Here is a 27,500-nt window from a genome sequence, read left to right on the forward strand (position 1 = left end):
TCTCTCTATCTCTTCCTGTCTCTCTCTTTCTGTCTCTATTTCTTTCTCTCTCTCTCTCTCTCTCTCTCTCTCTCTCTCTCTCTGTAGGTAAGAAACCGTGGAGGGCTCTCAGTAAACAGGTGTAGTATTAAACCACTTCCTGCTTTTTCTGATCATGTTACATGTATATTAGCACATTAGTTAGTATTCTATAACACATATATAGCTAAGCTAAGGACTAAGTATGCTAAAACACACACACACACACACACACACACACACACACACACACACACACACTGAGCAGATGTATGTGCAGTGTTTGGGGGAAAAGCATGTGAAGTTAAAGATAAATATACAGCTAGTGCACTGAGTATGCTAAAGTAAGTGTGTACTGAAACATACGCAGTGTTTGCGCTAAGCATATTATAGCTAGAACATGCAGCTAAGCTAGTGAATATACTGCACCATGAAGGTCTGTTAGCATTAGTGTAAACGCTAATGCTAATCTAACACGTGTAATAGATGCAGTTCGTATGTCACGCTACGAAACTGTTAATAAAAGTGTGCATATGCATTTAGCGCAACACTTATTTACACAGTGAACTTTATCACATGTGCATACGTTTTGCTAGTTAATATGCTAACAATGGCGTAATAGGTGGCTAGCATCCTTAACATACTTAGCGTGCTAAGTAAGCTATAAACTAAGACATCTTACAGTGCAGCTAGTGCTAATTTTTATTAAATGTTTGCATTGTTTTCCTTGTGACAGGAGCTGGAGAAGATCCTCTCCGAGACGCCTCCGGTGTGGAAAGGAAGTTCTACCCTTTTCCGAAATCTCAGAGAGAGAGGTGAGAGTTCATGTACGGATTTTCCAAGCTAAGCGGGGGACTAGCGTTATCAGAACGCATGCTAAAGCTTCGATATTTTGTACCATTTTGGTGATTTTTAAAAAATTTCTACACATACACCAGAATTTCTTGCTTTTGAAAGCAAAGTGGGAGGAGCTAACCTTGAGGAACCTTTTGCATAAACATGATGTCATGATGTCGTTGTTAACATAACGCAAAAGTCACACTTTTTTATTTAACACAATGACTTTCGTATGTGTAAAACTGTTTTGGGGGCGGGGCTATGTATAAAATTCACAGCGTTATTGAATCTCATCCAAGATTACTGGAGAGAACGTGCATGCTAGCTAGCTATATAACTAACTTAGCTATTAAGCAAAATAGTTTGTTTGTTATGATAACATTATATTTTGAAATCTCCACTTGCATAGATTATTCGTTAAACAAAACTACTCAGTTTGCTACTAATGTTAGCAATGTTAGCTAAATAGATAGCTAGATAGCTAATGTTTTCTTTGGAAAAGCAAATATTTATGGCAAGCCAGTGTACTAGCAGTTAGCCAGCTCAACTAGTTAGCTTAGCTCATGTTAGTGATGAGTGAAGTCTTTTAATTGTGCTAATCTTAGTGACATTAGCCTGTTTGTGATGGCAGTAGGTCTGGATTTCCAGTCTGCATGTTTGTGTATTTACTTGAGGTATTTCATTGAGGTGGAAATTGTTACAAGAATCTCAAAAGTTTTAGCACCCTTTATTGCTACTGCCCTCTCTGTAGCATCTCCCCTGTAGCATCTTTTGCATACGTGCTCACCAGTCTGCTTCGCTAATTTGCCTAGAAGCACAAAACACTGTGGTTGTCGTTATCAACCAGCGCTAGTCACCAAGGCTCTGATTTCACTGAGGGCGGAGCTTGGGTTAAATTTGATCAGCAAATCGCAAAGTTCATTTTTTTTAGTCATCATTACTAGCCTTTTTAATTTGTGGTACAACTTAAGCTTATGGTTTAGCATAAAATAGCAGATTAGTAGCTAATGTTTAGGAGACACAGCAAACTCTTCTGATGTCACTAATGTTATTTTCATCTGTGTAAGGAATAAAACACTTGGGGTCGTGTTGATAAAGGAAAACAATCAAGGACAAGGTGGTGTGATGGAGTAAAATGCAATCATATTGTATGTTGCTAATCATCAGTAGCAGCTCGGCTATTACTAACATTGATTTATATAATCTCACAGTTTATTTTCTACTCATAGTGATCCTTCGCTAACAATCTTACGTAACTGAAACTCACAGGAAACAAAGGAAAGGCTTAAACATTAGCCCCTAGCTAACATCCCTTTGGTGCTCCACCCAGAGTTTGCTCAGTTTAATTCTCTGCTTGTTGCGTAGCAGCCTGTATAGTCACACACTTTGCCCATACTAATGCTGAATCCCTCCTTCTTGCTCTCTTTCTTTCTTTATTTCGTTCTTTCTTGCCGCTATTCATCGTCTCTCCGGAAGCTGGCAGCGTTCCTGAATCCCAAATTGAAACAAAAACACAAAAGGAATGTGAATTAAATAAATAAATAAACACGAGGAAGATCACTGACACGAGAGCTGCAATTAAAGCATTTGCTGGCGCGGCGCTGGTAGCAGACTGGCTAATTCCCCGCGGTGATAATTACACACCCGCTTCACACAGGCGCTAACCGCAGCGGGACGGCTAAAAAATAAACCGCACGGATTCCACTCCTTTCCTTTTATAATTATCGTTTTTAACTGCAGCCCCGTAATTCGCACCATCCACCTAACTTGACCGACGCCGTGTTATGAAGACAAAACACAGAATCTGGTTCAAATCTGATGGAAAGGTGTGTGTGGCTGTGTGTGTGTGTGTGTGTGTGTGTGTGAGAGAGAGAGTGTGTGTGAGTGTGTGTGTGGGTGAGAACATCTCCAGAGGCTGGTTTCCAGGGAAATATGGAGCCAAGGTGATCATTGGGAATACAGCTGAACCTGAGGGAGAGGAGTGGAGAGATGTGAACAATTTACGCCATAATAACCGTACAACCCAAAAGTCTTACAATATATCAGCCAATTCACCTCGTTGACTTTCCTTCACAACCAGGGAGTGTGTAACACCTCCGTCACACAAGTTGAAACTGGAGAAACATCTCCTGAAGGCTACAGCTATGTCGGCTCATTCCCTCACCCTTCCAAGGGGTCCTCTGACGTACCTCACTTGAGGTAATAGATCTGTAAGATGGCTTCTGGTTTTTTGACAGATGCTAGAACCATCATTGGTCATTTTGTGAATCTCCACCTTATCTAGGTACCAACCACGGAGGGTGAAGGCTAACATTCACTTCCTGTTAAAGATGCCCAAGATGGGCTAGCATCACTCTGATTGAGAGTAACGACAGTAACTCCATCCCTCCTAACCATTTTTTGCTCTCTTGGATGGCAAAAGATAGTGGATTAAAATTTGTAATCTCCTAATTGCACATTTTATCTGCATTTGCCAGGTGCCTGGGATTTCATTTTAGGTCTTATTTTGCTAGCTTGATGCTAGAGCCATTATATTGGGTCCTAGAATTATCCACAGGGTCCTAACAAGTTACACAGTTTTTTTCTTTTTTTTTGGAAAGAGATACCAAAGGTTAAGGTTTGAGTGAGGGATGGGTTTAGCACTGAAAATGGAAACAAAATGGAACTGTTTTTTTTTTTTTTCTTCAAGATCTTACACATTTTTCCTAAGATTAAGTACCACAGACAATGGCATAGCAGGATACATGGAATGCTGAATTGCTAAATAAATAAGGGTGGCATAGGTGTTCTCGAATTCGTCGGGTGCGTTTGTTGTGTCAACTCAAAAAATTTCAAAGGCGCTTTGGATTAAGTCCACTTTCCTTTTTTGCTCTAGTTGCCTGATCGTGATATACTTCTTTGATTGCACGATTATTGAAGTTCTCCATTGGCTCCTTTGATCCTCAAGCTAGTTTCATTCACACCATTCTTGATAAAATGATGACAGCCAATTGGGATTGAACCATCTAGAACCAGCAGATCATTCCATATTCCTATTTATTCATTTCATTTCGGATCTGGTTTGAGAAACGTCATTTGATTGAAACTTATCCCTGTTTGGTAAATGAAGTTTTCAGATTTGTTGACCATCTGATAACGTCAACTAATAGTGAACAAGAAATCTTAGCATTAGTTCTACAGCTTGAGGACATCAAGAAGCCTGATGTTCAATGGGTGTACATATTTGTCTGTTTGAGTGCGGGAAGACCAGGTAGGTATCATCCCCTGCTCTAGTAAATGGACTCGTGTTGGGTTCCTCTCCCCCAGGCGTAAAAGACCGCTGGCCTGAAACACTCGGCTCAGTCAGCCAGAACTATCTGTAGCCCTGCTACCAATACATGTGGAGAATGCTTTCAGTGGCTGTGTAGGGGGTAATGTATCCCTGTCTTCTACCCTCACTACCAAAACATCCTCAAGAGCTTCCATCATGTATCGTCTTTCTCACGAGTCGAAACAAAAGCTTGGGTAACTTCGGCAGTCCGTCCTGAAGTGTTAGGGCCAGGAAAAGGCCTGATGCTTTCTGTGTGCACCTGAGAAAATCTTTAGATCTTATCTCCATGAAAGGATATCCCTTTGTAAAACTAGCAACAATTTCGAATTCAGGTTTCAGGTGAAATGCCCATCAAGTGGTCCTGTTTAGATAGGGGAAAGGTTGGACAGAGGAGAGAGAGGAATGAGAAAAGAAACAAGGGATGATGGATGAGGTGTATTGGTGTGTAGTACTGTCCTTTAGCAGAAAAAAGTGACCCTTTGATTTTGTTTTGCAGGCATCATCGCTTACACAGAGTATCTCTTCCTGCTTTGTATCCTGACCAGTAAGTATCAGAATTTTTCACTCTTTTTGTCCTGCTTTGTCCATTTCTATTCATTCCCTCTCAATTGGTTCCTCTTTCCTGCTTCATCCATTGGCTCAATATCTCAGTTTCTCCCTTTAGCTATCATTTTATCTTTCTTATTTTTGGGGGCTCACAGTTTCACCAGACCTTGTTTCCTCCATTAAAGACAAACCACAAAAGCCTAATCTCTGTTATACTTTATGGTCTAGCAGACCCAAACAGTTTCCACCCACACTTTCATCCCGAGCGAGACACCTAGACAAGCCAATTTTGTCAATGTAAACATCTCTAAATTCTCAACAGCATGCGGTGATAATCTGCCGTGATGTGTATCTAACCATCTGAACTGTGAGGTTCCAGATTTCAGGAGCTCTGTGGTATAAACGCTTTTATACCTTTTATAACTTTTTTTCATAAGTGCTCCACATTCTATGTTCTGATATAGCTCAGGCATTATGAAGTCGTTGAGTAGCATCATTAAAGCTTGTGTCTTCACCTTTTCCTGCTGCGCTGAAGTACTTCACTCGGCACGTCCTCTAGAACACAGCGACCCTGCCTTGACATACTGTTCCCACGGCAACGTAACACCATGGAGAGACATGTGGCCCTCGACAAGGTCAAAAACACACCTGGAGGAGGTGATGAAAGGTGGTGTTTGGTACGAAAGGAGAGCTGGAACTGAGACTCTGACTTTGAACTGATGAGCCTCAAAGTTGGAATTAGTGTCGAGCTTGAGACGAGGCATCAGTGTTTGAATATTCGTTTGGTAGTCACTATGTGAATGTAGAATTCATAGACTAAAATTTCAACAAGAACAAGAAGATGTGAGAAGAAGTTTGGACCATTATCATTGACACTGGAGACTCCATCCATAAAGGTTAAATAAACATCTCCTTACAGACTGCAGAATTCAACAGTGCTGTGGTATGAGGACAAAATATTATATCATCCATCCTTAAAGATGAGTTACCGAAACCCCTCTACTGTCTTGGGACAATGCAATCATGCGATGAAATGATTTTCCACCGAGGAGTCTTCCTGGCTAATGCTTTATACGAATGACATCATAGTAATGCACATTATCACATTATGAAAATAATGAATCTACATGTATGACTCACGTGTCTCCTCCTCAGAGCCTCATGCTGGCTTTAAAATAGCCTTCAACATGTTCGACGCCGACGGCAACCAGATGGTGGACAAGCAAGAGTTTCTGGTGGTGAGATAATCTGACTTTTCTCTTTTTATGGTGACCCAGTTATAGATCTTTTGAAGGAAAGAACAGTGCAAATCCAGGAGGTCCAAACACTTACTTGATGGATTTAACAGAACAAGTACCTAGACCTTGAGTTACAGCTAGATCTGAAAAGGAATTCTCCTTAATTGTGATTTTGTTTTGTTTTATTGTAGAAGATCTTATTAGAGATTAGCAAAAGAAGCATCTATGCTCACACTATATTCTGTACATCTACAGCTGCAGGAAATCTTCCGGAAGAAGAACGAAAAGAAGGGACGCAAGGGAGATGCCGAGAAGTCAGCTCAGCTGGTAAGGGTCTGTACACAAGGTTCAGTTAATGTTTTTATATTAAAGATGAAAAATAACCAGAACCAAATGAGTAACATGGTGTTTAAATGCTGTGTGACAGACAGAAGGTCAGCTGTGTGACTGGGAGCAGACCTGAAAACTCAGGAGATCAGGCATTTTGGGTTGGGAGATTTGAGAGGTTTGGGTTTAGTTTGAGGATGATTGGAGAGATAAAGGGTATCAGGAAAATAGATGGGGTTTAGGTATGGAGTTTAGTATTTCCACAAAACTTTATTCATCTGAAATTTGGGCTGGTCAAGAGGTCAGGATGAGGATGTTGGGTCGGGAGATGGATTTTGGATCAAGTGATTGGTGTTGGTAGCTTCAGGTTCTCTGGTTTGATCCTGAGGTCAGATTGGATGGACTGGCATCCTATCCATGTTGTATTCCCACTTTGTGCCCAGTATTCCTGGGATAGGTTCTGAATCAGCCTTTACTCTGATGAGGATAAATCAGTTACTGAAGAGGAATGAGTGAATGGATGAAGTCGGTATTGGCTCATATGATGGATTTTGAATCAAGAGATGTATGTTGGTCAGGATCAAGAGAAGGACGTTGGTTTGAGAGATGGCTTTTGAATCTCTGACTTGGAAGGTATCTGTTGGAACTGGAGATCAGTGTTGGGTGGAGAGATCCAGAAATGGTTTTGGGTTGGATGACTGGTTTCCATAATTGAGATTTGGATCAGATTTGAGATGAGCACTGGGCTGAAAAATGGTTTTGGGTCAGGAGTCAGGGCTGATGGATTAGGAGATGGGGATTGGATTGGGAGTTGGATATTGGGATCAGGATAGGGATGTTTATTCGGACATAGATGTTGTAGGTGAGCGGAACAGTGGTACAGTGGGTAGCATTGTCTTCTCATGGTTCCAGAATCCCCAGTTTGAACCTGAGCTTGGGTTACTGTCTGTGTGGGTTTCTACCAGGTTCTCCAGTTTTGACCATTTCTCAAGAACATGCCAGTAGGTGGATTGGCTATGGCAAATTGCCCCTAGGTATGAATGAGTGCATCAATGTATGTGTGCATGGTTTGTGTTAGAAGAAAGTGGGAAAGCTGAAGAGATGCTCCTGGGTAAGTAAATGTGTGTCTGATGTTGGGAAGATCCATAATTTGTTGTTTGCTTCCCATATGGGAGATGTTTATTGGCCTGCTGATTGAAGTCAGGCAAAATGGCTGCCATAAAAAGATGACTGTTTGTTGCGTATCAGGGAGAGGATCCACAGTGGCCACCTGAGGGTGATGATGGTGTGCTACTTCATAAGGGTAGTGATCTAATCAGCAAGTTACAGCGTGTTTATCAGGTAAAGAATCCCTTTAATATTTGATGGACGGATGACATCATGGATGCACGGATGGTCTTGGGAGGGAAATTAAAAAACAGCCAGTAGGTTTCTGCAGCATTAGCGTCTCACACACATAGACACACTGTTAAGACCCTGATGTTTTTATATCATGACTAAGGAATGCTCTTTAAGCTGTTATAAAGCCCAAATGACTGTTTTTCCTATATGTGTTATGTGTGTATAATGTCTCGCCATGGCAACCATGATGATTTGCTGAATGACAACTTTGTGCCCCGGTTTTGAAAATTTGAGTCCTTTTTTTTTTTTTTTTAGACCTGTCCTCATTCTGAACCTCATAGTGAGGAAGAAAACGAGTAACAAGTGTAAATGTCTTCTTTAACCACTTGGCCTGCTCTGTGTGTGTGTGTGTGTGTTCATCTCCTTCCTCTCTCCTCTTCCTCCTCCGCTGCCTCTCCGAACGCCACGTAGAGCATGCAGCTCTACGGATATCATGTCGCCCCGGGCACTAGCGTATGTATCACCAACACCTTGTGCCCTCTGACCTTTGACCTTATGTGTTAGATGTGAAACAAAGGTGGGAAAACAGGACGAGCACGGGGGGAAAATCGACAGATCACGAGCAAAGCAGGGAGGTCTGACCTTCAAGGGTCAAATGATTTGTTTTTTTGTTTTTTTTTTATCTCTTTAAGTAACTGTTTTGACCCTGATTTGTGGGAAATTAAATTCAGATTGATCTTTTTTCTCGTAACAAGTCCAGTGCAAACTTCATCAGAGACGCTTTGACTGATTGGAGCAGAAACACACTGAGAGCAAAATGTGTTTTCTATTGAGCCACTGCTGGAGTGTTTTAAAGCACTTAGTCCACCTATGTGACCTTTAATCACCCACACACACACACACACACACCCACACACCCACACACACACACACACACATAAACACACACACACACACACACACACACACCCACACACACACATAAACACACACACACACACACACACACACAGAGAAACCAAGGTGGCCCTTCTGTCATGTTTCAACACAGTGGCTTCTTTTGCAAAATGGATCACTGTAGAAAGTTAGAGAGCAGGAAGTGATGAAAGAAAGAAATAGCAGTGTTACAGTATGAAATTTTCACGGTATAAATTATACAAATTAATATAAATTATATTAATAATAATTACTGGGCATGGCCATAAACACACACACAAATTAGTGCAGTTTAAAATTTTAAGTTTCAAAATAGCAAAAAAAAAAAAAGGAATTTTCATTGCCTTATCCCTGAATGTCCAAACATTTACTTATAATTGCTATATTGTTAAATTTGTTATAATTTTTCTATTCAAATTTTGTATTCAAATATTCAATTTTTAACATTTTTATATTACTGTTTTATTAGTTTCCCCACCATTGCCAATTAAATAAGAAAAAAGTAAATAGGTGTTTAATGAAATCCCCTAAATGATATTTATTCTGTATTTAAGGACTTCTTCATCATCCACAGATTCGAATGCGACGCTACGTTTCTATATTTTTCAGCCAGATTAGACTAGAAACTGCTTTAAGATCAAAATATTTATCGATGACCTTCCTCTCAACACTAACAAACACTAACATTTAAGATTCATCCAAAACAGGACAAGATATTGTTTATAAAACAGAAACATTTTTTTCATCCATTAATAGTACTAACCAAACAAGTTTAATAAAGCTCACGTAACCTCGTGCGGCGTAGCCCTAAACGAACCCTCTTCTTTTCACATTTTCAGTATGCACTCATTTCTCTTGCTGGCGATTTCTAACCCACTAACGGCCGCCCCTGTGCTGCCGACCCTCCCTCAGGTGTCGAAAAAAGAGAGCCGAGAGGAGTGTGTGGCGCGGAGCTACTGGGACGTGTTGAGACGAAGCGCCAGCCAAGCGCTCTTTTCTGACCTGGCAGAGGTACAGCTTCAGCCCTCACACTCTCATCCCTCGCTTTTTTCATTCATCGTCCTCACCATGAGCACATCCTTCTCCATGTAGGTCCGAGGTCCTGCTCTAACACACCTGATTGAACTCCTCAAACCCTTCAGTGAGTCAAATCAAGTGTGCTAGAGCGGGGAAAACACCAAACTCCTAACTACTGGGTATGGAGTATTTATTATTTTTGACCCAATTTTTTTTACTTTTATCTACTTTTTATCTATTTCACCTCATCATTGCACTGATCGTGAAAATGGAAGGATCTCGAAACACTTGTAGGATTTCTGGGTGTCACTGTATCTGTGACTCTGACTGCAACCTAATCAACTCTAGTGTAATATTTTAAGAGCCGTTCATTTCAAATTGTGAAAAGATCGAGTGCACTTCCACAGTGCATCGCTTGATTTGAGCTACTGGATGCAGCCGCAAATTACGCTCACACATCACAAAAGAATTCTTCATTCATAAGCTGAAGAAACCAAAGTTCTGGCACTGTGAGAAATATTTGATTAAAATCTCAGTATGAGCGCTCTAAAATCCACCAATAGGGGGACACCAAACTTACTGAATAGCTACAAATATGGCAGTGGTGATGGCGAAAGGTTAACGAAACATGCTAACGGACCGAAAAAAATCTCCTTATTACCTCAGTCCTTATTATTGCATGTGCAAGCTGCGCATTTAGGCTTGTACGCCATTTTCGTACGTAGGCCACAAGGTTTTAACATCTATTTATGCTTCAAAATGGGCACAAACTTCATACATCAAGGTTGGAGGGTATTAATTAGGGGTGTGGAACCTCAATCTTCCACAAGATACGATAAGATTTAGTTTCACAAGTTAACCATTCGATATTTGATGATACGACCGAATCCGCTACGATTAAGTATCCTCCCATCGATGTGTGACCAAGTTTGGTCAGAATCTGATGTAAGCTTACAATGATTTCATGAATGATGACATAGAAAAGGACTATTTTAACAGTATCAGAGACATGAGCAAATCATCTTGCTAGCCTAGTAAATTATTTACACACCAGTTGTTTTCCTTTTCACAACAATAATCGATTTATAATCATTTCAATCGTTGCCTTTTAAATGGAAGCACCGATCCAGATCTTTGGCTCGTCACACCCCTAGTATAAATATACAAACCTAATTGATGGAGAAACACGGAACAGGTGCACACATTCAGCTAAAACAAATCCACCACAGTGCAGCCTGTGCAGTGAGAATAGTATGTTAGATCATGAACTATACACTGCAGACGTATAACTAGCGATATGTTTCGGATTTAGTGCATCAGTAGGGAGGTTCCGCGTCTTTTCAAGGGTTGTAACCTCACGTTCTAATATCAGATGGCAGCAGACAACTGGGAAGCGATGATGCATTTATTTGGCTGTGTTGAGGTGCTTTATTGACGAGGAAACTGCAGCCTAATGACACTGCCGAGCCGTACATCTGCTCTTTATTTACACAGTCTGTTACTCACAAAGACAGTGTGTGTGTGTGTGTGTGTGTGTGTGTGTGTGTGTGTGTGAAAGAGACAGTAATCTGAGATCTCACTCTTCCAGATGACACACTTCCACAGGATTGTTTGTATTATTGACTGCACGCTCTCAGATGAGCACTTAGACCGCACGTGTGTGTGTGTGTGTGTGTGTGTGTGTTGTGGGCGTATGTTTGTAAGCGTCTGATGAGTGTGTGTCTGAGTGATTGCATGTGAGTGTGCGTGTGTGTGGAAGTGTGTATTAGTCATCCCACTAATCATTGTTTTTCACCTGCCAGATCAAAGGCTAAAAGCCCGCAAGTGATGACTCCGCCCCACAGGGGGCGTGGCCGTCTACAGTGTAATGCAATGATGACTTTGTATTAGTGGTTTCCAGGAACTGTGAACAGGAACGCTCCTTATGCCAATCTTCCAGGAAATAGAGGAATGAAAAAAGAGTGAATATGTCCTAATAGTAGTAGTAGTAGCTCAGTGATTAAAGGATAGTTCGTTAAAAAAAAGTAAACGTAAACAATTTTGCTTATACTCCAAATGCTGTCAATCTATCAGGAAGCTACAGCGCTAATGTGGTGTACAAATATCTCTACAAAATGAACAAAACTTCACATGGTAATGTTCAATACTGTAACGTTATTGAGATCCTGGGTAACTGAAACGCTTTTCAAAATGATCACTGCTTGGTCACGTTTTCGAACAAAATGGCTGCTTGGTCACGTTTTCAAACAAAATGGCTGCTTGGATACGTTTTGGAACAAAATGGCTACTTGGTCACGTTTTACAGCATGTACACTCCCTAAGCCCCGCCTCCCAAAATTTAAAAGTGGAATTGTTGAATTCCTGAGGTAATGTAGGTAATATTTAATGCCACTGTGACCAAATATGGCCGAAAGTTCTGTCAGTGTGAGAAATTTTTTTATTAAAAAGTACGTGTAAAAGTAGTGTTGCTACAACGTTCATCTAAAATCCACCAATAAGAAGATGGCGTAGGATGACGTCAAATACACTGGACAGCTACAAATATGGCAGTGGTGGTTTTGATAAACAAAACATGCTAATGGCCAGAAAAAAAATATCTCCTTATTACCTCAAGCCCATTTTCTGCACAAGATGATTTCCAGATGATTGATGATGAACCTAATTTCCATAATTTTAATCACAGGTCTATCGTAAGAGGATCTTCATCGTATAATCTGACACGGAGAACACATGATATCGCACGTTCTGCTGTAGAATTCAGCCAAGATTTTATTGAGATCATCTCGTACAATATGATGAGTAACAGTCTTAGCACAGTTTAGACGTCCGTTACTCATGTTCAGTGGAAAACCAAATAAACAGATGTCCGACACAAAGCATCTTTTGGCTGGTCGACTACATTTCAGTTATTCTGAATTTAATAATTCACAGAATTATTTATTTGAGGTTCTGCCCCATCAACCAGAAGGTGGCGAGTTCAAATCCCAGGACTATCATCCACTATATCCACTATAAAGTGTAGAGTCTGCGTCACTTTCACATTTTTTGAGGAGGAAGAAAAGTAAATAAAATTATAATAATAATAATAATAATACATGTAATTTAAATATCTTTAGGAAGTCTGTGGTGATTGTTAAATGGAAAACTGAAAAATTCATTCACACCTAAGACATTTTGTTGTGTTTTTTACTGTAATTTTGTTTTTTCAGATGTTTTAGGAAGTACCATTTTGATGATGCTTGTCTGATGACTGTATATGTTTTGTGTAGCACTTTTCCATGATTTACATCTCACACCATCAAACACCATATGTTCCTGTCTGATTCCTCTGCTTGAGTCCACCATTCTTTCTCTTTTTGTAACTTCTTTTCTAAACGCCTGAAATGGTTTCTCCTCGGATAGGATTTTAAGCTGGAGGTATCGCAGAGGCATGGACCGAAGCTCTGCTCTCGTTTGGCTTGAATGCACTGAAAGCTCTTGAAAAGGGGGCGTGGCCAACAATTTTTAGCATGACAGCCTCTTCCTATATCTCAGCCTCAGGGGTGTGGCATGTATAGAAATCAAGCCTACACTCTTAAATCTAGAACCCTAATGGGTTCTTCTGGGACAACCCTTCAAGGTTGGATGTAGAACCTTACAGCAGAATGTTTCCTTATTAGAAGATTCCTTTCAGGAGGCTAAGAACCTTATTTACGCAATGAACCCATAAAGACTTCTTGAAGAACCTTTTGTACCAAGTGCAAGAACTAAATTTGGTTTTAGGTACTAAGAAAATAAAGACCATTAATTTGGAGGTTGTACCACAAACTTACTCAGTTAATACAAGCAAACTTTTAAGAAAAGGGTTCTTTGAAGGTTCTTTGCTTCAAAAAAGTTCTACTTGGAACTCTTTCTGAGAAGAAAACATTTTGCTGGAAGGACAACCGAAGAACTCTTAAGGGTTCTACATTTTTTAAGAGTGCGCTGGAAATATTTCTTACCCGTCAAATTTTTTTCAGCTGCATAATTTTTTTATTCCTATAACAATGTAACACCTTTTTCTACGCTATTTCAAAAACTGTTTTAAAATCTGATTCCCTTTGGCAGGTTAATCGCTTTTAAAATATTTTTTAAACTTAACATAGTCACTGACACATAAAAAAATGTTTTTCTCCATGTTTTCTACACAAAGTTGAATAAATAGAAAATTAGAACTATAATGACTGATTCACATTAGACCACTGATTCATCATTACTATAATAATTTAGCAAATTTTGCATTAAAAAAACTAATAAATAAACATTCTCCAACTGATGTTGTCAGGATGAAGAGATGACTCCGCCCCATTGCGTCACCTTTTCTTGGTACCAAACCAGCAGCGATTTGGTATTGGTACCGAGACCCGGGTCTTTTGCAGTGGAAAAGTGTGTAACGGTTCCACAGTAGACACCAAGACTGGAGGTTAGTTGATTAGCCTGTCAGTCTAGTGAAGGAGGCGTAGCCTATCACTCCTTTTCTGATTAAAACTGAAACTTTTACTCAATACTGAATCACATCGTATCACGTCGAAGGAGTTCTGTTATCCTGGATGATGATACGCGTACGTATACTATCACGAGTGTAGTTTTTTTCTCATGGCTGTGAGAAAAAAAACTTTTGGAGAGTATATTGAACATTTGAGAGAGAGAAAGAGAGAGAGAGAGAAAGAGATAGAGAGAGAGAGAGGAGGAAGGGTTTGTTTGCAGCAGGAAAAAGGTGGACTCTCTTCACCTATTCACACATCGGCATTTATGTGTGAATGCAGCTTGTCTCTGAAATGCATGGCCTGCGGTGTCTTCATGCATCTTCTCGTCTGTCCACGTCCGCCAGTGTCTCTGTCTCTGTCTCTGTCTCTGTGTCTGTCTCCGTCTGCCCAGATTTATGGAGTGCATATCTTATGAATGCATATGTTCGTGCATCTGTGGATGTCTGTCGCTCTTGTATTCGTCTCACACTCGTCCTTCGATCTTTATGCCTGATGTTTTCATCTGAATGGTATAAAGATGGCCGCGTCTGTGCAAGTGCTGCTCCCACTTTGGTGATGCACTGAACGAAGCAGATCCCCGACCGGCACCTTGGATTGCGCTGCATTCTTGACGGACAGCCCCTTCATCCAATCATCTCAAACCATGCTTTTCTCAGTCACTGCTTTCTTTTCTTTTCTGCCCCGCCCCCTTTTGGCCCTCTCTGCCCAGCGCACGGACGAGAGCATGACTATCGACACCACGCTGCTTATACACTTCTTCGGGAAGAAAGGGAAGGCAGAGTTGACGTTCGACGACTTCTACAGGTACCTGACACTGATGATGCACTGATGATGAAGCTTTAAACCGCTTTCACGCCTTGCCTTTCATACACAAACATCGAACGTTCTTATATTCTCTAAATTACTACTCGCATTCACACAAAATGCTCTGAAATTCACAATTTTACATTTCACATTTTAACAAATTAATTTACAATAAATACTTTATCTCTCAGTGTCATCAACAGTCCAGTTTATGATGTATTACAGCTGTTTTACATAATCTCAGATTTACAGTAAATGCTCTTACATTCTTTCAATTTACTTCTCGCATTTATACAAAATGCTCTCACTTTCATCAATTTACCTTTCACATTGATTCAAAATCTCTCATACGTCTCAGATTCGTACAAAATTCTGTTTTGGTCACACATTTGCCTCTTGAATTCACGTGCTTTCGCATCCAATATTTTACCTCACACACGTACTAATTCACCTCTCGCATTCACAAATTTACCTCTCACATTTCACAAAATTCTAACATTTACCAATTCACCACTCACATAAAATGCAGTCACGTTCGTGAAAAAATCCTCTCGTATTATCAAATTTTCCTCTCACGTTTATACAAAATGTTCTAACATTCACTAATTTACTTCTCATAGTCACTGTCATGCTCTCACATTCACAAATCTGCTTCTCAGGTTTCTACAAAATGCTTTTAAGTTTACAAAAATGTACCTCACATTCACGTAAAATGCTCTCAGATTCACAGATTTACCTTTCGCTTTTGTATAACAGGACACTGATAAATTTCCTTTCACCTTCACAGTAGAGTTGCCATTTAAAAAAAAAATTACCTGTAAAAAATGCATTTACATAAAATGATTTCATATCCAATATTTTTCCTCTCTCATTCATCCAAAATGCTCTGACATTCATGTGTTTACTTTTTACGTTTATACAAAAATGGAGACATAATGTAATGAATATGATGTTTTTAATACCATTTTATTTCTAATTTAGAAAATTTCCACTCCATGATTGATGTCGATTACTAACGTGGGATGATAAGCGGGACATGTATGGCTGAGAGCAGGGCCGTTCATGTATGCGCTAGAGGGATGACTGTAGCATCACTGGGATTTGAAATAATGATTAATCTCTAGATTACAGATTAAAACTTTAAGACCCAGAAGATCTTCACTTTACTATACACTTCCACTTTGCATTCAGGTTTTCCTTTGTAGAAATTCAAAAATTTATCTGTCTCTTTCCCTTTCTGTCTCTCAGGTTTATGGATAACCTCCAGACAGAGGTTCTGGAGATCGAGTTTCTGACGTACTCCAAAGGCATGACCACCATCAGCGAGGAAGATTTCGCTCGCATCCTCTTGCGATACACCAACGTAGAGGACATACGCAGCTACCTGGAAAACGTGCGGCAGTCCATTCCTGACGAAAAGGTGCTTCCGTACTGATTTTCTTTCTCTTTCTTCCCCTTGGACTGTAACCAAACTCTCCAAGCTTTCTGATCATCCAACGCTTCAACATCCTCACACACTTCACACCTGAACGCTCCGCCGCTTCGTCAGCAGAGAGAGTGTGTGTGTGTGTGTGTGTGTTGTGTGTAACACCAGCTTGTAAGTCGCAGTGTAATCTTACATCTCTTCCTGTCACCTCTGCCCCTTAACTCCACTCCTCCCCTTTGTTCTTGTAAGTGATTGACAGGCCGCTGCCCCAATAGTATCATGTTCAGCTCGGTTAGTCGCCCTTGCTAGTGAAAAGAGCGATTTCTTCTCGGGAAAGTGGATGTTTTGGTGCAAACTGACATGTTGACACGAGGCCTTTTGTTTCTCATGAAAGCGCCGAAGTGGGAGATGTGGTAAGACTTTTGAATCGTGTCTGAATGGACAAAAGAATCACAAGTAATCACACAAGACTTTAGACCTGAAATTAAAAAATTCATTAAATTGCACTAGGAAAATAAAAAAATCCTCATTGATCCGTGTACAAATGCTAATCAAAATACCAATTTATTGATTTAGAATAAGAGTATTTTATGTTAATTAATTATAATAGATGTAGTAAAGGTTACACATAGTGCACAATGTTCCTAAAGAAACAAGATGTTTATACTGTACACAAAGTGCTTAAGTATACACTTAAAACGGTACTCACTGGTGCCTTAGCATTCGTTTTCTGTCAGCTGTTAGCATTTAAACCGTCCCTTAAATGCTTTAATTATATCCCTGAATTTGATTCAGTTGCTAATATAAACTGATTAGACATGAATACATTAAAAAAATTAGCAATAACAACATCGCACAGCTAACCCTGCACATGTAGCTATTTCGAATGAACAGACTATGTGCACTGCTGACATGCTAAATTTTATTTATTTATTTATTTATTTATTTATTTATTTATTATATTTAACCAATTGTCTCCCCAATTTAGTCTAATATTACAAACCCTAGACAACACAGCAAGGAAACTCTCATTCACATAATGTTAACTGATTATGTAGTAGCACTGAATCTGTGTTTTTGCATAAGCTAGCTCTTGGGTTTCAGTTTCAGTGATGGCAGAAAGTAGTCAAAAATGTCTGGAACATTAGCATTTACCTCAGATGTTTTGCTAAAATAGGAGTACATAAGACAGAAATTATAATTTAGTTACATTTAGCGTCGACCGCTACCTTCTGTGGCTTCTGTAGTTTTGAAAAACATTGACGTTGAATCACAGTGATCTCCCAGCGATAGGGCAGACGCTCAGACCGTTACGCTGCTCGGGAGCATTGTAGCGGTTCTTTTAAATAAATTTGGCGGCGGCGTGCGTTGACTTTGAACTGAAATGAAAGAACGTTTGGATAAAAAACGTTCCTCAACTGCTGCTGTTGTGTGTTTTGTAAGTCATATCTCGGAGCGGAAACCTTATCAGATGATGGTTTGATCTCGCTTTTCATGAGCAGCCGAGCTCGTCTTGTCAAAACGCATCGTCCCGTTTTTCATTGCGTTATTCACTGTTACAATTGTTTTATCTCTGAGGATAATTTTAACAGTGGCATACTGATGAAGGATTGCATTAAAACTCAAAAAACTCCATTGTGCTTGGAGATACTGAATTGATTCTCCTGAAATGGAGGATAGACATCTCTGGGTTAAAAGGGGCGGAGCTTAAGTTACATCTGATGTTTGTCTAATCTTTGACAAACCTTTGAAATCATGCTGTGACATCGAAACGTATTTGACCCGAAGTAGTGTTTAGCATAAAATATTCGTATTGTATACAACGTAATATTTAAGCTCATTAGCTAAGTTAGTTTAGTATTTAGCTTAGATAATATATTAATCTGATTATATTACGTAAAGCCAGTGTGCTAGTTTACTAAAATGATTTGAAATCATGAAAACGATTCCTCGACATTAGCAAGGTAGCTAATGCTAGCCTAACTAACGTGTTGAATAAAAAATTCAGTTGCATGCTTGCTAACATTAGGGTAGCTATTGCATTGTGTAATTTACATTTAAAAATATACAATTCACTAGCAGTCTAATTTTCATAATTAAAACCAAGTTACCAAGAGTCAAAAAAACAAAGGCTAGTTATGATGTCATATGATCAGGTTTGTGATTGGATAATCACGTTTCTTTCTTTCCCACAGGGCATCACTTTCGAAGAGTTCCGATCTTTCTTTCAGTTCCTTAACAACCTCGAAGACTTCGCTATCGCCATGCAGATGTACAACTTCGCCAGCCGTTCCATCGGACAAGGTTCAGATTTACAGTTGATTGTTTTATGTTTAAAGTTGTGAGAACACTGTTGCTAGGCAACTGGGCAATAAGGACACCTCTCTGAAATGATGTTAACAATTTAGCTAGGTAAAACACAAGCTGTTAAATTTTAGATGAACTGAAAACAAGACAAATTTGTCACGTAAACATTCTCCTCAGAGTTGTTGATCAATTGCTCAAATAAGACTCAATATGACTAAAATTACATTGTAATTACACTTTCTAACCACAGTTATGCAGATTAAAGTGGTTTGATTCATAAAAACAGTGTTGCTAGGCAACATCTCACTGTTATTTGACTGAAAATTTAGCATAGTAGTTTAGCTAGCTAGCACATAGTCATACGACTTTAATGTGAACAATGAAAAGGCAGAGTAGCGATCCAAATGATACAAATTTGGCGGAAATATTAATATTAAATGCTAAGAAAAGACTGTATGACTAAAATAAGGATACTTATTTAGCTAGCATGGCTGCTAAGCCTTTTATAAAGGCACAATGACCTTGTAAATAAGACAAAACTATTAGGAATATCAACGTTTACCTTTCATGTGTTGATTAATTACTAAAAAAAAGATTCTTTATGGCCAAAACGACTAATGTTTTAGCTAGATAGTTAGCACTGTTAATACTTTTATAAAAGCACAATGACCATGGAAATTAAAAAAAGACTATTACGAATACCAACATTTACCTCAGATGTGTTGTTTAATTACTTAAAAAGGTTTATTTATGGCTAAATTAAGGTACATAATTCAGCTAGCTAGCTAACATATGGCTGTTAAGGCTTTTATAAAGGCACAGTGACAGTGGAAATGAGACAGAACTATGAGGAATATCAACATTTACCTCAGATGTGTTGTTTAATTACTTAAAAAAGATTATTTATGCCTAAAATAAGGTTAATAATTCAGCTAGCTAGCTAACATATGGCTGTTAAGGCTTTTATAAAGGCACAGTGACAGAGGAAATGAGACAGAACTATGAGGAATATCAACATTTACCTCAGATATGTTGTTTAATTACTTTAAAAAGATTATTTATTGCTAAAATAAGGTAAATAATTCAGCTAGCTAGCTAGCTGAATTAATTACGTTATTTTAGCAATAAATAATCTTTTTAAGCTTTTATAAAGGCACAGTGACAGTGGAAATGATACAGAACTATGAGGAATATCAACATTTACCTCAGATGTGTTGTTTAATTACTAGGAATAGATTCTGTATGAATAAATAACGTCGTAATTATATGTAACATTGACTACTACCTTATCTTCCATGTACAGTTAATTACTGTGATTAATTAATTAATATATGTGTGTGGGTGCGTGTTAGATGAGTTTGCGAGGGCGGTGTACGTAGCGACGGGGCTTAAGCTCACTCGGCACCTAGTGAACACCATCTTTAAGATCTTCGACGTGGACCACGACGACCAGCTGAGCTACAAAGAGTTTATCGGGATTATGAAGGACAGACTGCACCGTGGAGGCCGGGTGAGAGAGACGGACAGAAAGAGAGAGAGAATGATTCATTATTGCAGCTGTACTGCCATCTAGTGGTGGTTCCTGGTAGTTCATGGGAGATCCAGATACACACCGTGTCACTAAACTAGCGTTAAATATTTCCCTCTCTCTTTCTGTTTACAGGGCTATAAGGATGTAGAACGATTCACTTCCTTCAGGTCATGTCTGAAGAAGGAGCTGGCAGGAAGATAAGTACACACATCAGCCGGAACAAGTTTTCCTCAACATTCGGGCTAGTATTAGCACCTGAGCTAACAGACAAGCGCGCTAACATTCACCTACGCTTAACTAGCAGCATTGAAGAAAACGAAGGAGTACAAACAGAAAAACCAAATCCTCTTACAGTTTACGTTATTTTAGTAAAGTGTTGCTGTATCGATGTGTCTCCACATGTCGCTTGACCTTGTTCTGCACGTCGTTAACGGGCGTTTCTGTAAATTTACTCGAGTAGAAATGAAACACGGCCGTACTAATTCTCATTATCTTACGCTAAGGCGAACGAAACCAGCAAGGCGAACTTACGGAAGATACGGCAGAATATCTACACCAGCGATGTGGAAAATAAAGGGGCTAACATTCTGAAAAATGAAGGAAAAGAAGCAGCTAGCAGTGTAACAAACATAGTGAGCTTAAGTTAATTAGCATGGTAGTTAGAAAAAAAGAGTAGAACGCAATCTGGAAAAAAAAAGAAACTGGAAGCAGCTAGCATTGTGAAAAAAAATTGTCGTAATCTAAAGCTAGTTAGCATTTTGAAAAAGCTGAAGTTAGCTAGTGTTCTGGAAAAGGAGTAAAATAAAATTAGGTAATGTTGTGTCGAAAAAAAGGAGTAAGTTAAAATTAGTTAGCACTGTGAAAAAAGAGTAATCTCAAGCTAGTTAGCATTTTAGAAAAAAAATATTAAGCTAAAAGTAGCAAGAACGGTAACTTTTCAAAAAAAAAAAAAAAAAAAAAAAAAAAAAACCAAGAGCAGTTCTGAGATCTGTAATGCTGTGGTTAGCACAGAAGGCTACCAAGTTTCAGCATCTCTACAGCAACATCTCGAATTTTATTTAAACTTTACAATGGTAAGAGTGAACGAATAAATGGTTAGACATGATTTATGCGTAAAAGTGACCGTGCACAAGGTGCTAACATGCTAATAAAGGACGCCGTTCTCTCATAATAACGTCTTTCTCTCTCTCTCTCGCTTTCTCTCGTGCACCAGGTGAGCGGTGAGTCGGTCCTCAGCTGTGTGCCATCAATCTGGAGTCCATTAAAGGAAGGAGCCTTCATCATCATCATCATCATCATCGTCATCATCAGCAGCATCATTGTCATCATCAGCAGCATCATCGTCGTGATCAGAAGTCTTCCGTGGAGCGTCAGCTGAAACGATGCTGCATTCTGCATGTTCTGCATGACTTTCTTCCCGTCTCTCAGTACTTCCAGCACTGGAATATTACTTGAAGTGGGAATTCCGTATTAAATTAAATTATTAAATTATTAAACTATACAAAGCAGCACACTATGAAGCAATCTCTGTTTAAAAATGCACACAGGTCATGATCCTGCTGTCCTTCGTAGCCTGTACGATTTCAGTTTATTATTTTTAGCATTATAACCGAACGAGCCGATTGTGAAACCGCTATCCTAGTTTTCTTTCCTGAAAAAAAAAAAATTTATTACTGCTAACACTTTCTACCTGGAATTATTTCTTGTCATTCATTTAATCAGAACAAAGTGAAACTAAAGCTAGCGAACTAGCTAAAGCATAGCTAAGAATATCCTGCAAAAATGTCCTGCATTTTCTTCTGTAATACCATTCTTGAGTTTCGAATCTGATTGGTCAGGAGGTATATTATCGTTTCCATAGTAACAGCTCATCCACAGTGACAGGGATAATCTGAGGCTAATAATATAATAAACAGATTAAAAATGCGTTGTCTTCGTTGTTGGACAAAGAAAAATGTGTAGTCGTTGAAACGGTGACGTTTTCTTTAGGATAAGGAGATGTTTATTTAATATTTACGGAAGGAGTCTCCAGTGTCAGAAGGTAAAACTGTAACTTTTCCGACATCTTTCTCCGTAATATGACAAACTGTAGTTTTTTTTTTGCCTTATTAACTTCAAGAGAGAGTAAAAAGAGAGGTTGTTGAAGGAACGACTGTTTGCAGCTGCTATAACGCAAGCGATAACATGAACATTTAACAATAAACGTAACTATAAATGGATAAATAGTATGAAAATTGCAATTGCTGTAGTATAAAGGGGAATAAAACACTTGGGGTTGTGCTGTTATAAGAAATGAATCATCTTCGTGGTGGTAAAAGTAACTCGGAGGCGGAGTTTCGTTCCTTTCCCCGTCACTGTTATATTAAAGACAAACATACGGTGAACCTAAAGTGCCTCATTACAGTGATAAAGATTGTTGCCCTTTTCTGATTTGTTTAGAACTAAATAATTCCAATTTAATCATTTCTAACATTTCTGAATTCACAAAAATATTTAAGAATTACAGTTTTATTTTTCAAGATTTAAGATCTTTATTTGTCACATACACCGTTATATACTGTATATAACTTACACTGAAATGAAAACCTGGTCTACTCCTCTTCCAGCTGTGCACTTCAATAACTAACAGTAACATTTCAATAACTTAACAACCAGAAATAAATAAAAAATAAGAAGAAATAAGAAATATATATATACGGTATATATACAGGAATGTGCAAAAAATGGATGTACAGTATATGCAAGTATGTATACACATGTAGTATTTGTATACACATCCAGTCTTTAATCCCGTCACATCACAGCTTTAATCAAACCCTTAAATGTGTCCTAGCTTATGGGACGGTTATAAATATGACCGAGACGCTAAATTGTGGATTTTTCAGTGTGTAAAAATCGGAGAGCTGCATGTGACACTGTGATCTGTTTAATAATGACGTTAATCACAGAATTTCTCGACTTGTTTCCACTTTCAGTATGTGCACGATCTGCGTTTATCTGACAAATCAGACAGCCTGCGATTAATAACCTGTTTAAATGAAGTTAAAAATGCATATAATAATGAATAATGTATATTTATATTGCATACTATTGTGTCTAATTCATTTTTTTTTAAATACTAATAATCAGGGGTTGTACTTGAATATTTAAGAATTAGATTGTTGTATGAAATGCATAATTATTTTCCTTTTTGTCGGTTTTATGAAGATATGAAGCTACGATATGAAGTAAATCTGGGTTACAAAGTTATTGCTGTTCAGTGAAAATACACGAATATCCTCCTTTTCACCCTGTAGCCTGGTTGGGACTATAATATAACTTCATTATCAAATAAAATGTTGTTTATTTGTATATTTTTTCTGTGGGTTTTGTATCAGAGAATGGCAATAAAGCATATCCTACCTGCAGGAACAGAACATTTTAAATGCTAAAGTGCCTTACGAAGATTATTTATGATTATTTGATTATTTATGATCGACTGACTGATGAAAAATAACTTGTGACTTCTCCTAAACACATGATAAAAGCTAACTAATGTTCAAGAAAATCCACAAATCAGGATCTCCAGCTAGCATTAGAGAAAAACCCCACAGCACTAGCTAGCTAAAATCCTGAAACAAAGCTAGCTAACAAATCTTACGTTGAATTCCCAGAGCTGGCTAAATGCTATTAGAGACGTGTTTACGCTTTACGATAAATTAGAGAGACAAATTATGGTTTTTATTTTTGTTTTATTAACTTTAAGAAAGCGAGAAAAGAGAGGCGGGTGAGAGAACGTCTGTTTATAGCTGCTATAATGTAAGTGCAAACAGGAACTAACTTGTTTCATAAACATTAAATGTAACTATAAATGGATAAAAAGTAGGATGTTGTTCTTTAATAAGTAGAAATAGACTTTTAACTCTAACTCCGCTTCATCACACCATCCTGTCGTTGATTATTTTGCTATCGCAGCATGATACGGCGTGTTTTAGTTCTTACATTTATCAACTGGTGAACTCAAAATACTCAAAATTGTGGTGCTGATTAACATTCGTCCACTTCATTAATACCAATTTAAACTTTAATTCTAATATAAAGTAATGAATAAGGTGTTCAGGAGCGTAACAGGACGACATCAGGCGCAAAATGTCACTTACGGACATTCAATTTAAGGATCTTTTCTAAGTTTTAGGAAAATATAAGATGTAAATCAACTCCAAAACACTTGGGAGAATTACTATAAATTAACATAAACTTCTGCAGCTCTCTAGACTATATGTCATTCTCAATCTTTACCAACTTTCTATATTTAAAAAATGTAAATAAAAATGTTTTTTGTGCCAGAAACAACTGATCACCTTCAATTTAAAAAAATTATATATTTGTTTGTTTGTTATTAATTAGTGTTGTTTTGGGGGATTCTTTTTTTTAACCTTCATTTATCATTCAAAAGTCCTAAACTGTGTAAATTTTCTAGGTTCAGAAATGATATTGTGTAAATTTTTTTGTCTTCAAACTGAATGTTAAAAATTTTGGCCATTGGAAGATTTAAATATTTTATTATTATTATTATTATTTCAGGCATACTTTTTTTATTTAATTTTTTTATTTATGGACAGTTTATTTGCTTTTCACTATAAGTAATATTTAGACAGAATCAAAAAGAAAATATAAAAGAATCTGTATATGCATGTAAAAATAAATAAATTGTGCATGAAAGGGTTAAAAACGGGAAGTTTCCGTGAAAAGGCTTCACTCCATTGTTCTGGGGGCTTGTTGGGATTGATTGATGAACCAGCCAATCAGAGCGCAGGAGGCGGGACTTGTCTCCTGTGACGCAAAACTAACGCGTCACCGCTTGTTTGTCTTCCGACCTGATTTGACGTTAGCTTTGTTCTGACTTGCGTTATGAAGAGTTATTAACACGTGTAATGCGTTATAACCAGCGTTTTTGATTCGAACATGTCCGAAGGGCAGTCGAAGACAAGTTAATGAGAATAATAACAGTATTCACCGCATGTCAGGTTAGTTTTAAAGCCTAACTCCTCAGCTATGATACAGCGATTGTTTGCTAACTTGCTAGCATGTTTGGCTAAGCTCTGTCACTCCTGGGTTTTTGTTTACTGGAAGTTTTTTTATTCTTTTATTCTCTTTATCTCAGGATGAACTGGATTTTTTCTAAAGGCTCTTCAGCGATTCAGCCTCTGACCAGTTTACAGAAACAAAGACAGCGACAGATCGAGTCGCTCAAAGCTGCGCATTCTACGTAAGTATTTTCCGTGAGCTAACTTGCTAACTAGCATATCCGCGTGCCTGTAAATCCTAACATCCGGTTACACAGTCAGATTAAAGTATTAACACTATTAGCTGTGTACTGTTTGCTCCCTTGTCACATCTAGGGTTTATTTTAACATCTTCTGACACAGTGCTGTCGCTATTTTTAGGAACTAGCTCCCATGCTAAGTGTACACACACACACACACACATAATATAATATATAGCTATAACTCTTATTTTATTCATCTAACCTGAATAACTGGAAAAACATGTTTAGTCAGATGATGAGTAGATCATGGAGGTTAGACTCAGTTATCTGAACAACGCCATGTTTCTGAGAAAGTGCTTCTGATGTGTCGTTAGGAAAGGAGTCGACTCTTTTAAGTGAGCCGACTCGCGTTTTTAAAGAATCATTTGGGGTTTTTGTTTGTTTTTTTTAAATGAGGACACAAACATATAAAGCAAGGAGTGTGAAATGGGATGCCAATCCATCACAGACAAATTTACCCAACGATAAAGTCTTACGGAAACCGTAATCACTGAAATGTTACAGCTAATATCCACCATCATTGTGTATATATATATATTTGTGTGTGTGTTTGCTTGTTTACTTCATGACCCACATACATGCTGTTGTACCAGCATCGCAGAGATCCAGAAAGATGTCGAGTACCGGATTCCTTTCACTGTCAACAACTCGACCATCAGCGTCAACATGTGAGTGTGAAAGTTTATGCGTTAAGAGAGCGCCGATGCGGCCTCAGGGTGCCAATACTTTTGCTGAAGTAAGTGTGTGTGTGTAGATTGCTTCCACCACAGTTCCCTCAAGAGAAGCCCGTCGTCACTGTGTATCCTCCCGTCGGCCATCACGTAGTGGACGCGAACAACGGCACGGTGGTCACCAGCCCCCTCATCACCAACGTACGCTCTCGCTCACGTCCACGTCAATAAACACGTTATTAACACTTTATAAACAAACTCGCCGTTATATCGTCTCTTCTCATCTCTTCTCCTCTCCTCTCGCGTTCTGCTTTAGTTCGGGATGCACTCGGATCTCGGGAAAGTAATCCAGAGCTTGCTGGATGAGTTCTGGAAGAGTCCGCCGGTCCTGATGTCCGGCGCGCCGTCTTTCCCTTTGTGAGTACGCTTCGGTTTTTTTTAGTTAACTCCGCCCACATTTTATTTTCATTTCATTTATAACACACTTCCATATAAAAAAAAAAAACATAATAAGGGGCGGGGCTACATATGAGCTCATGTAGTGATGTCACAATGTATGAGCTCATGTAGTGATGTCACAAAAGTAAGCTCCGCCCCTTTCAACCAATCGGTCCAGTATGCAAATTAGTAGTGGATGATGTCATACCCTGAAGCTTGTAGCTACAGAACTTGCTTGCTTAGCTAGCTAGGTATCTCGTAAACCTGGCAAATGTTAATAGTGAACAAAATCATGGTTGCTATGGTAACAGAATCTGAGCAGGTTTAGACTATGATGATGTTTAGACACTAAATTCATTTTCCTGTTTTGCGTATTTTATTTTTCCGTATGGGTATTGTGGTTTAAGAGTTATTTTTCGGATTATTTATTTATTTATTCATGAGGTTTATGTTTTAAATGACATGATCATCAGACATTTAGAGCTTTTATTTCTTTTTTGTATATATATATATATATATATATATATATATATATATATATATATATATATATATATATATATATATATATTATTTCTGTTTATCTCTTTATCTAACGTTCTCTCGCTCCAGCATGTACAAGCCGCCGTACCCTGCGCAGAACTTTCGTTTTGTCCCCGCCTTCCCGAGCCAGGACCCCCAGCGGCCCGTCGTCCCCGCCCCGCTCCCCCCGCCCCCGGGACCAGAGCTACAGCAGGGGCAGAACCAGCAGAACCGTCCTCCGGCACCGACGTACGGGCTGATCACGGACCTCCCGCTGCCCGTCCCCATGGCCGACTCGCAGGTACCGCGCTGCTCGTCACCAAGCCCCTCCCCCTCCCATTACATCACATCCTGAGAACGCGATCCACGTTAAACCAGAACACGCCGCATTAGATAGCTAACCTTCAGCTACTGCGCT

General features: G+C 38.7%; 2 protein-coding genes across 6 annotated transcripts in view; both read left to right on the forward strand.

The window, feature by feature from the left end:
• Positions 1-23,494, forward strand: part of micu3a (mitochondrial calcium uptake family, member 3a) — a 30,568-nt gene extending 7,074 nt beyond the window's left edge. For 2 of the 5 annotated variants that reach the window (XM_026947702.3, XM_053231103.1), the window contains exons 3-15: positions 88-119; positions 755-833; positions 4,662-4,709; positions 5,867-5,949; positions 6,205-6,276; positions 8,089-8,130; positions 9,466-9,564; positions 14,785-14,879; positions 16,128-16,299; positions 18,501-18,609; positions 19,965-20,122; positions 20,276-20,340; positions 21,354-23,494. In XM_026947702.3, the coding sequence (XP_026803503.1) occupies positions 88-119; positions 755-833; positions 4,662-4,709; positions 5,867-5,949; positions 6,205-6,276; positions 8,089-8,130; positions 9,466-9,564; positions 14,785-14,879; positions 16,128-16,299; positions 18,501-18,609; positions 19,965-20,122; positions 20,276-20,340; positions 21,354-21,360 (1,061 nt within the window). In that variant the 3' untranslated portion in view covers positions 21,361-23,494. Of the gene's footprint in view, positions 1-87; positions 120-754; positions 834-4,661; positions 4,710-5,866; positions 5,950-6,204; positions 6,277-8,088; positions 8,131-9,465; positions 9,565-14,784; positions 14,880-16,127; positions 16,300-18,500; positions 18,610-19,964; positions 20,123-20,275; positions 20,345-21,353 lie in introns of those variants that run through there. The other 3 variants (XM_053231104.1, XM_053231105.1, XM_026947703.3) reach the window with 3 other exon arrangements.
• Positions 23,495-24,959: 1,465 nt separating this feature from the next.
• Positions 24,960-27,500, forward strand: part of vps37a (VPS37A subunit of ESCRT-I) — a 6,870-nt gene continuing 4,329 nt past the window's right edge. The window contains exons 1-6 of the mRNA XM_026947587.3: positions 24,960-25,149; positions 25,287-25,391; positions 26,045-26,119; positions 26,206-26,323; positions 26,439-26,539; positions 27,173-27,383. Of these exons, the coding sequence (XP_026803388.1) occupies positions 25,288-25,391; positions 26,045-26,119; positions 26,206-26,323; positions 26,439-26,539; positions 27,173-27,383 (609 nt within the window). The 5' untranslated portion in view covers positions 24,960-25,149; position 25,287. The remainder of the gene's footprint in view (positions 25,150-25,286; positions 25,392-26,044; positions 26,120-26,205; positions 26,324-26,438; positions 26,540-27,172; positions 27,384-27,500) is intronic.

Source organism: Pangasianodon hypophthalmus, chromosome 28 (genome assembly GCF_027358585.1).
Source record: "Pangasianodon hypophthalmus isolate fPanHyp1 chromosome 28, fPanHyp1.pri, whole genome shotgun sequence".
Classification (NCBI taxonomy): Eukaryota; Metazoa; Chordata; class Actinopteri; order Siluriformes; family Pangasiidae; genus Pangasianodon; species Pangasianodon hypophthalmus.